General features: G+C 52.0%; 1 protein-coding gene across 4 annotated transcripts in view; it reads right to left on the minus strand.

Moving 5' to 3' along the window:
• ZNF185 (zinc finger protein 185 with LIM domain) overlaps window positions 1-12144 on the minus strand; it is a 71193-nt gene that overhangs the window by 48548 nt on the left and 10501 nt on the right. For all 4 annotated transcript variants that reach the window (XM_084871066.1, XM_084871065.1, XM_084871064.1 and 1 more), the window contains exons 2-10: window positions 6681-6759; window positions 6363-6486; window positions 5872-5937; window positions 3383-3421; window positions 3201-3278; window positions 2495-2584; window positions 1469-1555; window positions 378-461; window positions 33-74 (exon numbers count right to left, since the gene is read on the minus strand). In XM_084871066.1, the coding sequence (XP_084727192.1) occupies window positions 33-74; window positions 378-461; window positions 1469-1555; window positions 2495-2584; window positions 3201-3278; window positions 3383-3421; window positions 5872-5937; window positions 6363-6486; window positions 6681-6714 (644 nt within the window). In that variant the 5' untranslated portion in view covers window positions 6715-6759. The remainder of the gene's footprint in view (window positions 1-32; window positions 75-377; window positions 462-1468; window positions 1556-2494; window positions 2585-3200; window positions 3279-3382; window positions 3422-5871; window positions 5938-6362; window positions 6487-6680; window positions 6760-12144) is intronic.

The raw sequence follows: 12144 nt of genomic DNA on the forward strand, positions 1-12144 counted from the left end.
AGACCTGTAAGGCTTCCCTTGCTGACACTTACCTCTTCGCAATGAATGGGGCCTGCAATTCTTGAATAGGGCTTCTGGAAAGAAGATAGAAAGGTTATGTGTTGGGTAGAATCCTGGAGTAGACAGGTGACATCATGACCCCAGAGTGTCCTGGGCTTCTCTCCCATTCCTAGCACCTTGTCTGTCCTGATGGAAGTAGCCAGACCCCTCAGTTTTCCAGAAAGTACATCTGAGAATCTCAGAAGGTCCAGCTAAGAGGGCTCACTCATCCCACCCTTCACTAGGCAGAGAAATAGCAAAGCCCTGAAGGGACAGAAACTGTTCCAAAGCATGGAGCTGGATGGTGGCCGAGTTGTGTCTTTTGCTGTGCAACTCACCCTGTACTCTTCTTGGCCGCTGACAGGACGTAGGAGCGCTCCCGGGGAGCTGTCTTCCTCACCACACTACTTGCAGCCTCTGACCTGCAGTGGCAAGGGGGTATCTGGTAGACAGGTACTCAGGATGTTTTGGACCACCACAGCAAGGCAAAGGATCAAAGCAAGCCAGCTTCGCACCTGCTCTGAGGACCACTCAGTGGAAAGTAAAGACCAAGGGAATGGAAACCCTTGTTTATCAAACAATGGATGCTGCCAATCCACACTGGATTATTCCTTACACCCCAGGAAGTTGGGTGCTAGTATCACCCATGATTTACGGATGAGGAAACTGAGGTATGGGGAGTTGCAGTGGCTTACCCAAGATCATACGTTTAGCTGGTGACAGAGTCGATGCCAGGTGGCCTGGCTCTTCCCCAGTACCTTCCAGGCTAGGGACCCCTGCCACTCTTAACTCTGCCCTTATGATTGCCCAGCTGCCAGGCTCTCAGAGGGGCTTTGCTCTGTTTCCTGAGCCACAGAGGGGCCAGAACACATTGGGAGTGGGAGGGAGGTAGACTGAACCTGGGGAGCTTTATTTCTTTGGGTCCTAGCAGCTGCCCAAGCACCCAGTCTCACTTTGTGGTGAGGGACATTGGAACCTCTGGAGCCTGTCCCTGTGCCCCATGCATGCAGACCCTACCCTGACTCTACACACACAGCAAATACATAGTGGGCTCTTCTGAAGGTCCTCTTTGCTGCCTACTTTGGTCCAATTTACTCAGAACCCCTTTTAAACAAACTGATAAAGAGTCCTGAAGCACATCCCTTTCCACCCTCTGTCCACAGATGAGGCTTTCCCCCATCACTTGTTACCTAGGTTCTGCCTCATAGAATGTTCATAAGAGGTTCCGCTGAGCTGGCCCAGCTACTTGGATGATTCTGAGACTCAAGGGATAACACCTGTTGCTAGCAACCACCTTCAGCCCACAGGCCAGCAACAGTGTCCTAAGTGTTGTGCATTTCATCACCCCACCTGGCACAATTCCTATTTCACCAGACTGTGCAGACTTGGGCCCAGCCCTGCCCGTGGGATTCCCAGTGGGTACTGTTACCTCCGTTTCTGCTCATCAGAAGAGAAGGGCACTTCCTCCTCTTCATCTGCCCCCGAGGCTGAGCTACGCCTGATATTGTAGGGTGCCCTGGGGGGATGAGAAGTGGGAAGGGTTAAGGATGCTAGCAGTTATGGCTCTTCCTCATCCTTCCTCCACCCCTTCTCCCTTTCATAGGCTGCCACTCTCAGCAGCTTGGCTTCCTGGCTTCCAAAAACTGCCTCTGGGCTTTTGCTCATGCCGCTCTTCCTCCTTGAGAGCTGCCAGCCTTCCTCTCTTTCCCTGTTCCAAACCTAACTGTCCTCTAAGACTCAGCTCAAGCCTCACCCCTTCTCCAGAAAGATACCCTAGCTGCTCCATGTCACTGGACTATGATGACAAGGAACAAACAATATAAAGACTGGGGGTGGGAGTAGGCGGGGTTGGGAACCATGGGCACAGCCTACAATTCAGTCCAGAGCCCCCATCCTTGAGCACACAGGAGAGGGCCTTTGATACGGGCCACAAGAGGAACCCTAGAGGGAACCCCAAAAATTTATATTCAAAAGCAGCTCAGATTTAAGCACAAAATGCCCATATCTGATATGACTGCCATGGCCAGAAGCATGCTTAGGATAACCAGGCCCTAGACCAGCCTGGCCCTGCCTGGCCCAGCCCAGACTGAAAGCCCAGCTCAGAGTACAGAGGCATGTCCAGGAAACACAGTTAGCCAGAAGCAGTCCCAGTGCCATGTTACCCTTTTCCCAGACCCACCGCTCCCTTCTACAAACTTCCTACAGATCCTGCTTTGCCTCAAATCAGAAGTGCAGTGTGCACAGACATCCAACTTTATGGAACTTGTCACCCTCTGGTGGGCTCCAAGTCATAGCATCAACTGGCAGGGACGTCAGGCCAGCAGGACTAGCACTCTTAGACTGTGTGCTCAGAGGCAAGCAGCCCGCTGCCCTCAGAGGGTCAGTGTTTGGGCTCATCACTTGGGCCTATCCCTTGGAGGAGGGAACTGAGCTGGGTCTACGATTGTATACTCACAGCTTCTTGTAGTCCTCAGTGGTCATCTTGTAGCCAGAGGAGAAGGGGCGGAGAGACCCGGAGGGAGCTGCTCTCACCAGACTGGCCATGCTGCAGAAGCAAGGAGTTTTCATGTGCCCACCCCAGACTACTTGTGTCTCCAGATTTGCCCATACAGCCTAGCAGGCACATGGGAGGTGGGTGAGAGAATGCTGGTGGCCTTTCTTCTATGCTCCAAGTCCAACCATTTATCTAGAACCTCTGCAGCACCCTGAGCAGGGAAGCCCTCCTGCTAAGAGCAACTCAATTCCCTTGACCCTGCCTTTCTGATGGAGTTTGAGTTCAGCCTGGCAGCAAGGTGCCATCTTACCCTGCTGGGAAGGTGGCTGAAAACACACAGCTCACTTTGGTCAAAGCTCCCTGAAAATCAGGGCTGGCTCAAGGTTAAGGTCACCATTAGTGGCCCAAGGATTCCCAGAGACCAGAGGGCCCAAGCGGGCCATACACCCATCTGAGGTCTTCCAGTCTCTCAGGTGCAACTGCATCACCCCCCAACCCATCTCCTCTGGTCGCTCCTGTGTTCCTCTCCAAGGCCTTACCCTACACAAAAACAGAACTGCCATCTCTCACCCCCTCAGTGACAGGCAGAGTACTCTCTCTGCCATAAGCCTGGCCCAGGCCCTCAAAACTCCTCACTGTCAGGCTAGCCAGCACCCCATGGACACACCTTTTTGGAGCTCCGTTGGCCTTAGGAAAGTGCTGCTGGGGCTGGGACGAGCTGTCGATGGGCTTAGTGAACACACCCCTAAAAGAGAGCCCAGAAGAAGCACCCCATTAAGCATCCAGGGAGAAGACAGGGGGCAATGCAGGAGGGTTTGGGGAGGTGGGCAGGGTCCTGCCATCACCTACCGGATGATATAGCCAGTGGAAGCCCTTGTGCTTGAAGACCTGCCAAGTAAAAAAAAAGGCATAAAGTGAATTGATGCCCTGCTGGTGGGCCCTAATTTTTCCTGTCCCAAAGGACAGCAAGTTGGATTGTCTGGTAAGTGTCCCAGTGCAGGGGTGGCCAGGAGTTTCCCAAGAAAGCCAGACACTGTGCACCTCTAGCGTGGTTCCTGCTCTGCTCTGCCTGTATCTCTCATGCTCCCCAAGAAAAGTACCTGTGGCTGATTGTTCCAGGCCCAGCCCAGCATGGTCCTGACTCACAGTAAGTGCCTAGGAAGGTAAGTATCTCTGGCTGGGCATTTGCTGCAGAGGTGTTCCCTTAAAAGTCTGGCTTCTCCCTGCCTTAGACCCCAGCTATCTCCTGAGTGAGAGCTTTTCTGGGATTGCTGACAGCCCTCCCACCCTCTGTTTTCTTTCCTTCTTTTTTTTTTTTTTAAATATTTTTATTGATTTCAGAGAGGAAGGGAGAGGGAGAGAGACATAGAAATATCAATGATGAGGGATAATCATTGATTGGCTGCCTCCTTCATACCCCCCCCCCGGGGATTGAGCCCTCAACCCGGGCACGTTCCCTGACTGGGAATTGAATCATGACCTCCTGGTTCATAGGTCGATGCTCAATCTCTGAGCCAAGCAGGCCAGGCAACCACCCTCTGTTTTCAAAGATCACCCAGCTCAGGCTGGACACTCCGTGGCCAGAGGGTGGGGCTGGGACATGGCAGGCAGAAGCCATGGCTCCTGACCTATTCTCCACTCCACATCCCCCCCACCACCCTGCCTTTTACAAGAAAGTTCATGAAGGCCTAAGGCCAGCTGACTGTCCCTTGCCCTCCTCTGGGGCTTCCCCTCCTGCAGCCCCTGGGACACTCACACACATACGTCTTTATGGAATTTGTGGACCTGAGGGCATGGTGAAGACTAAGTTAGTGTCTGGAAAGCATTAGGCTCCATGTGCTGAGCACTTTCTAATTGGGAGCAACCGAGGGCACTCAGAACTCAGGGGGTTGGAGGTGGGAGCCAAAGGCTGACAGTGAGGACAGGAGATAAGGACTCTGTCCATGAACAGAGGAGCTTGGGACTGAGCATCAGGGTTGGGTCTAAGGGGACTTCGTGCAAGCAGGCAGACAGGGCAGCACAAAGCCCAAGTGTTCTCCATCTCAACAGACACTGTACTTGACTGAGGATAGCCTCCTGGAGGTGACCAAGATCCAGGATCATTTAGGGAGGGACCAGAGGGGAAAAGGTCACCTGCACCCCTCCCAGCCACAATGAGCATTTATGGCTAAAATACCTGTGTGCTGGGGAGGTTAGGCTATGGTCCCTTGCTGGCCCTGGACCCCCCTGAGAAAGAATGAGAGCCCAGGTTTATGTAAATTTCTGGGTTCCCTTGCTCTGGGCCCCAAGTCACAGTACCCCAGGATGTGCTTTCCAAATGCACCTCCAAACTAAAGCCCATGATGAGAACTGTACCCCCAAAGTAAACAAGCTTCACCAATGAGTAGACTATCTTAGAACTGTCCGCAGGTCCTTGCCAACCTCGCCATTGTATGTTCATCTCTCTACTTGGGTTGTACCTGTGGTCCCTGCTAGGATGTCAGTTCCCTGAGGAGAGGGATGTCTCCTCTGTGCTCAGCATAGGACCTGGTAGGTAGCAGGCACTAAGTCATTGAGGAATGATGGACAAGGCCACAGTTACCAAAGGCAGCCTCTGGGGCTAGCAGTGAATTTGGACCTCTTCCTTCCAGCTGCTGCCTCTGCCTCTACCATCACCTGAGAAAGGCCCTGGCAATGTATTCACTGCCAATTGCCAGCTGTCTAGAGCAAGTATCAAGCATGAATTTTTGGCTCGTACCCCCTTACTTGTCAGGAGCAGTTCTTGTAGATCTGGGCAGATGTTCCCACGCTTCAGAGCCTCCCTGGATATCTCTTTGCAAAAGTCTTTGAAATAGAGAGGGGATTATTCCCCTTGGACAACTGTCAAAATATGTCATCCTGAACGTGGGAGACAGTTGTTACAAATGTGTGAGACTCCCCTGGCATGCCAATTACCAGGTGCACTCAGCAATCAGGGCTACCTATGGAGGGAGTCATGAGCGACTTAACGCACCTCCCAGACATTGTCTTACTCCCAGCAGGGGGTTCTTAATGACAAAGTTTTGATCACAGTTGGCAGGTGGAACCATGGAGGCTCAGAAGGGGGAGCAGCTGGCCCAAAGGCCATATAGCAAGGCCCGGAAACTGGACCCAGTGACTCCTCCTTTCCCTTTTCCCAAGGGAGAGCAGAGCGGGGGGGGGGGGGGGGGGGGGCGGGGGGGGGGGGACTCATCCTTCTTGTAGATTTCAAATGTCAGGCTGCAGACCCTAATGTCCCTTCTCAGCTCAGGCTCCATCCCTGTTTCCTGCAGACTGCAGCATGGGTCCCACCCACCAGCCATCTGGGTACCATTACTTACCTGGCCTTCGGGACCTCCCCAGGTGATGAAAAAGATGTGGCACGACTCCGACCAGAGGGCAGCTCTCTGGGGAAAGAGTTCACAAAAGAGTGGCTCCCAGGCCCTGAACGGTCATCTACCGTATGGCCGCCCTACTAGAGACTGCCTGCTGGGCCCCAAGGCAGCTGAGGGAGGTGCAGTACATGCACCCCAGGAACTTGGCCCACCATTCCCATTTCACGTTCTCCCTCCCTGGATTGCCTTCACATTCCACAGGCACTCAAACATGTACACCCCAGCACCCAGAGCTTTCCTGCCCTGTGACTTTGAGTCTTTCCCTCAACTGCATTGTTTTCCCCTGATCCAACCTCCCCAGCTGACCTATGGCCACATTGCCTGGCTGAGCTCTGAATGGGGGAAGCCCCTCAGCATCTCCAGGTCAGGACAAGATTCGTGGATCGCAACCCCAGCCCCACCCATTGCTGTTGGCCCTCCAGACCTCCTGGACTTACAGGGTGTGGCCCTCTGATTCATCCTGCTTGGTGATCCAGCTCTTGTCCCCCTTTAGAGTGGTCCGCACCTTCATCTGCCTGAGGACGTTACTGCGTTCCTCCTCGCCTGCTGAGAGAGGCTTCCCTGCCAGGGACAAGGTTACACAGCTTCAGAAGGGGAGCCCAGCCCCAGGGTCCTGGGCTTCCTTTTCAGCCCTCCCAACATGTCTCTCTCACTCTGCTACCCAGGCAGCAGTCATGGCCCTGACAGGGCCAGCCTAGGAAAAAGCAGCCACATACTGTGCCCAGGACTGCAACAAGAGGAAACCTGGACCTCACCTTTGGTGCTGCTTCCGAGAGCTGAGATGCTCATGGTGTCTTCTCTGCCAGTCACTTCTCAGTTGATTCAACAGGGCTCCTGGGGCAAAGGCAAGCACATGATTGTCACTTCATGCATTTATAATGGTTTGCAGGTCACCATATGCCTCTTGGCACACCAAGACCACTCAGCCTGTCTTTTGGGCATTGGGAAGCAAAAACTTGTGGAGTCCTGGGTGGCAGGTACATGAGGAGCATCCACAGTCCCCAAGAGTGAACACTTCCTGGATCTGCCACCACCAGGTGGAACAGCCACATATCTTCCCAGGGTCATTCACCTAAGGAACAAGGCACAGACTACCAGGATCCGTCTAAGACAGTGTTTCCCAAAGTGTGGTATGCGTACCCCCAGGGGAATGGGAAGTGTTTGTTGGGGGTACGCGTTGCACCAGAGTTTGGTGGGGATGTGCACTGCACCGTGCTTAGCTGCGCCTAATTCTACGTTCTTATGAGTACGAGGGGTACTCAGCATTACAAAAATTATAGAAGTGGTACACATATGTCAAAAGTTTGGGAAACACTGGTCTAAGAGATAGCTGATGAGGGAACAGTACAAACCCTCCTAGAGAGCCCTAATGGCAGAATCCAGGCCCCAGAATGTGTGGGGGAGAGAGTGGCAGCAAGGTAACCTTCACAGTGCCACACAGAGGACAGGCTCTCTGGAGGCTGACACCCGTAGACTCAGAAGGAGAGACTGAGGGATGGGCGGGGGCCGTGGTCAGCAGCAGTTTTGAAGTTGGACCATCTCTCAGTACTTACTAGCTGCCTGACAGACCTTGGACAGGTCAGCTAACCTCTAGGGACTGCCTTTGTGTTCTTATTTGTAAAATGAGAGTTTTAAAAGTCTACCCTTGCCCAGCCAGTGTGGCTCAGTGGTTGAGCGTCCACCTATGAACCAGGAGGTCACAGTTTGATTCCTGGTCAGGGCACATGCCCGGGTTGTGGGCTCCATCCCCAGTGGGGGTGATGCCAAGGCAACCAGTCAATGATTCTCTATCATCATTGATGTTTCTATCCCTCTTTCCCTCTCCCTTCCTCTCTAAAATCAATAAAAATATATATTTTTTAAAATATAAAAATTTTTAAAGTCTAACCTTCCTGATTGCTGCGAGGAGAGAATGCATTAATGTTTTGCAAGTGGCTGGCACCCCCTGGCACAGCCAAGATCAAAGGGTGTTGAACAAGAGTAGTAACTCTCAACCTGCCCTCCCTGGGAGAGGGGACTGTGGGTGGTCCTCAATCAGCACAAGCACGACCTGGAGGGTGCAGCCCTGTGTGGTTCAAGAGTTGGCTCTATCTCCATGGAGGAAAGTCCAGGGCCCCACTGCCAGCTCCTAGTGGTCCATGGTGACCAGGCAAGGGTGGAGATCTAGTAAGGGCTTTCTGCTGTGTCTGGGAACCAAGCGATGTCCTATGCTCTGCCTTCTCTTCCTCTCTCTGCTTCTAACCCTGCTCTCACTCCTTGTCGCCTCTCTGCACCTCAGCTAGGTGTTGCCCTCCTGTGGCCAGTGAAGGGCTGTGCTGGCCTCTGAGGCCTTCACTGCCCCATGAAGGCTGTTTGTTGCCTGAGGGCCTGGGGTGAGAAAACCAGTTCTCCAGGTTGGGACTGGCCTGGTGCTGCAGGGAAATGGAAGGCCTGGTGCTGCAGGAAGGTGGAAAGCCCATGTCATGGATCTAGTCACAGCCCTAACCTGTCACAGCTGGCCTCTTGGGTATCAAGAGAGGAATTGGAGGCTCAGACAAACGGGCATGATGAGAAGCAGGAGCCCTGGCCCTGCCTATGCAGTCCTGAGGCAGAGCAGTCTTTCTCTTAGGGGTCTGCCACCCTCTGGGCCCCTCCAGGGCCAGGCTTGAGCAGCTGGGCCCTGCTGCCAGCTGGCAAGGCCTGAACATGTTTCCAGGGAGGTCAGGGGTACACTAAAATGGGCAGGGCAGGGGGCCAAGAGCAAACCAAATTTGCCATGTCAGCAAGAGCTGGCTTTCCCATAAACTGCACCAAATGAGCAGCCCAGGAGGCCTGAGCCTGCTGTGTGCCAGGAACAGCACCTCATCATCATGCATGGGCACCCTGCGTGCCCAGCCCCTACACCAAGGCAGCCACGTCACAGTTCTACTGAGCAGAACACATACCATAGGTGATTCTCACATGCCCAACTGTCTCATCCCAGCAGCCCATGAAGTGACCTTACTGGGCAGGGCTCACAGAATCACCTCCTGAGATCTTGGTTCCTTGGTCTCTTAGTGCTTCTGACTGACTGTAGGACCATGAGCGAGTCCCTCACTCCCTATGGGCCTCAGCTCTAGAACTCCTACTACTCAGTCTTTAGGTTCCTTCAGAAACTCATCAATCTTCTGATAAACCTGTTGGCCACATTGTCTAGAGATTTTCTGACTAATTAGAACCAAATAAAATGTGTCCAAAATCAGGAAGGACTCACATACATGCAGAATGACAGAAGCAGAGGGGCCATTGGGGACTCCCAGGCCTGAGGTCTTCATTCAGACCCACCACCCCTTCCCCTCTTAGAGAGCAAAGCAGAGCAGCAACTCAATTAAGAGGCAGCTGTGAAAATCGTCTGCAGACAGGAGCAGCTTTGGAGAATGGGGTACTGACCACTCAGGAGGGTGTTTCCTGGGCAGCTCTCCCACACTGTGAGTGGGCAGATCAATAGGGGCATCTTTTTGGAGTACCACTCTCCATATGTTTTGAAAACTTTAGAAAGGGCAAGGCTATTGATCCAGCAGCTCCCCTCACTGCCATATCTCGTAAGGAGACAACTGCATAAGTGAACCAAGTATACAAGAGGGTGTCATCCCAGCATTTAGTGTGATAGTGAACATTTGGCCATAATCTAAATTCCCAAATCATTTAAAAATATATAATGATCCATCATTCTAGCACACACTATGCATCCATTACAAATGATATTAGCATATATGATACTTAAGCCTTCATGTGCATGGTTTTCATATATCATTATGTGAAATGCAGCTTTTAAAACCAGATGTGTAGGATGGTGCCATTGACCTAAAACTATCCTATATAATAAAAGGCTAATGTGTAAATAGAATGAACAGTGGACCAACTGGAACAACTATGACATGTGCTGACCACCAGGGGGCATGTGCAAAACATGGTGGGCATTGGCCACGATGGATGGTGGAGCAGGTGAGTGGGGGCACCAGACCAAGGTGGGGTGTGGGTCGCTGTCATCAGGGTGAGCCTCTGGTGGTTATGAAAATTTTTTGCTCCTGCCAGCGCCAACCCTGCTCACACCTGCTGCTGGCACTAGAGCCCCTCCAGGCTTCCCCACCTCCCCCTGCTCTTGAGGGGCTATCAGAGTCCACAGCTGCCTCTCGCACCTGCTGCCGGTGACAACCCCACTCACACCTGCTGCTGGAACCAGCCCCAATTGTTCTGTGCCATCAGCGGGTGTGAGCGGGGCTGGCGTCATCAGCTCATGGGAGTAGTGGCAATGAGAGCAGGACTGCCAGCAGAGAGGGAACCAGGGGACCACAACAGGAGGGGCTGGGCAGAGGCACGGAAGATGGGCCAAGACCCATCCCTGTGCCCATTGTAACTTTGCAGCCCACAGTTCCTTTCAAGGTGCACAAATTTGTTTACTGGGTCCCTAGTCTACGATATATAACAGAAGCCCAGTGACCATTAAGACCAGTTGCTATGACGCGCACTGACCACCAGGGGGCAGATACTCAACTCAGAAGCTGTCCCTGGTGGTCAGTGCACTCCCACAACTGGAGTGCTGCTCAACCAGAAGCCAGTCCCGTGGCTGACTAGGGCAGCAGTGGTGATGGGAGCCACACATGCCTCCACAGCAGCACTAAGGAGCTATGAGCCAAGCAGTAAAGAGCAAGCAGGTGGATGGTTAGGAACGAGGGATCCTGGATTGCGAGAGGGATGTCCAATTGGGCCTAAACCGGCAGTAGGACAACCCCTGAGGGGTCCCAGATTGTGAGAGGATGCAGGTCAGGCTGAGGGGACCACCCCCCTGCATGAATTTTGTGCATCAGGCCTCTAGTATTTACATAAAAATGCACATGGGAAAAAACACCTGAAAGGATATATTCCAAAATATTTGGCTCTTCTGTAGTTCTATCATAAATGTGTATTGCTTGCATGATAAAAACTAAAGAAACAGTGATTTAAGCAAATGAACTGGGAGTTGGGGCTGCTTGGATAGCAAAGAATGGGACTCAAAAGCTACTAAAAAGATGAGATGTGAGGAGAGTATACAAATGCAGCAAGCTACTATAACATTATGTCATTTCTCAATTAAAAATTACTAACTTGTGTATACATTTGATTAGGATCTCATATATTTATCAATAAGAAAACACGTTTATAATGTAGAATTAAATGAAAAATAACTTCTAAAACAGTATCAATAGTATGATCCCATGTATGTAAAAAAAAAAAAAAAGCAAAGGGAACATTCTTAAATGCTATACACTAAAATGCACAACAATCAGTTAATGTACAAAAATCTTCTAAGAATATTTTTAGATGGTGGAATTAAAGATGATTTTAATTTCTATTTTTTGCTCCTCTGTATTGTTAACTTTTTTTTTTTGTCATGAATGTGTAATGTCTACGTGATAACAATTAAACAAAAGTGGTTTAAGCAAATGATGGGTCTCAAAACTGATAGTAGGTAAGCAGTACCAAGGGGGTCTAGATGGTGAGGAGAGTGTATGGATACAACTACAGTGACCTTGGGAATTTTCTCCCTCCTGTCAGGTGGATATCCTAGAGGTGGGTGTGGGGAGGGGAAACCCCTGTGCTGTGCTGCACTGTGCAATGTCTTGCCTCTGGCACACACGACCTCTTCCAGGAGCCTCCACCCTCTTTGCCCACTAGATCAGGGTGGGGGGGGGGGAGAGCAGACGGTGTGCTTAGAGTCTGATCTCAGTCCTCAGTCAGAAGGTCACAGCAGCAGCTGCCCCAGCAGCACAATGCAGAAGCACCCCAGGGAACAGGAGGCCAGCTTCCCTCACAAAGGCAAGGGGCAAAGGAGGACAGAAAGCCTGCATTTTGCAGGTACTGAACACAACTCCCCATCCTCAGGCTTCTCCCCTCCCACCCTCCTCAAGCCACTCCCTTCCCCTTACCCACACACTCAGGCTGTCTGGCACTGTTCCCAGGGAAAGGAGACCATGGAAGAGGGAATGCTCAAAGCCTGGATGTTGGCAGTGATGGTGCAAGAAGACTCGGGTACCAGGATGGGAGCCTTGGCCCTGCCTTTCCATGGGGTCCTGGGATGTGGGTTGCAAGCATGCTAATAAGACAGGCGCCCAGTCCAGGGGTCAGGACAGACATGCCCAGCAGCTGGTCTGCAACTAGACAGCAGTAAGTTTAGTGTCATCCACGCTTCACCATGAGCAAAAGGGCTGGAGAGGTTGGGCA

The sequence above is a fragment of the Pipistrellus hanaki genome (genome assembly GCF_964339955.1).
Source record: "Pipistrellus hanaki genome assembly, chromosome: X".
Taxonomy (NCBI): Eukaryota; Metazoa; Chordata; class Mammalia; order Chiroptera; family Vespertilionidae; genus Pipistrellus; species Pipistrellus hanaki.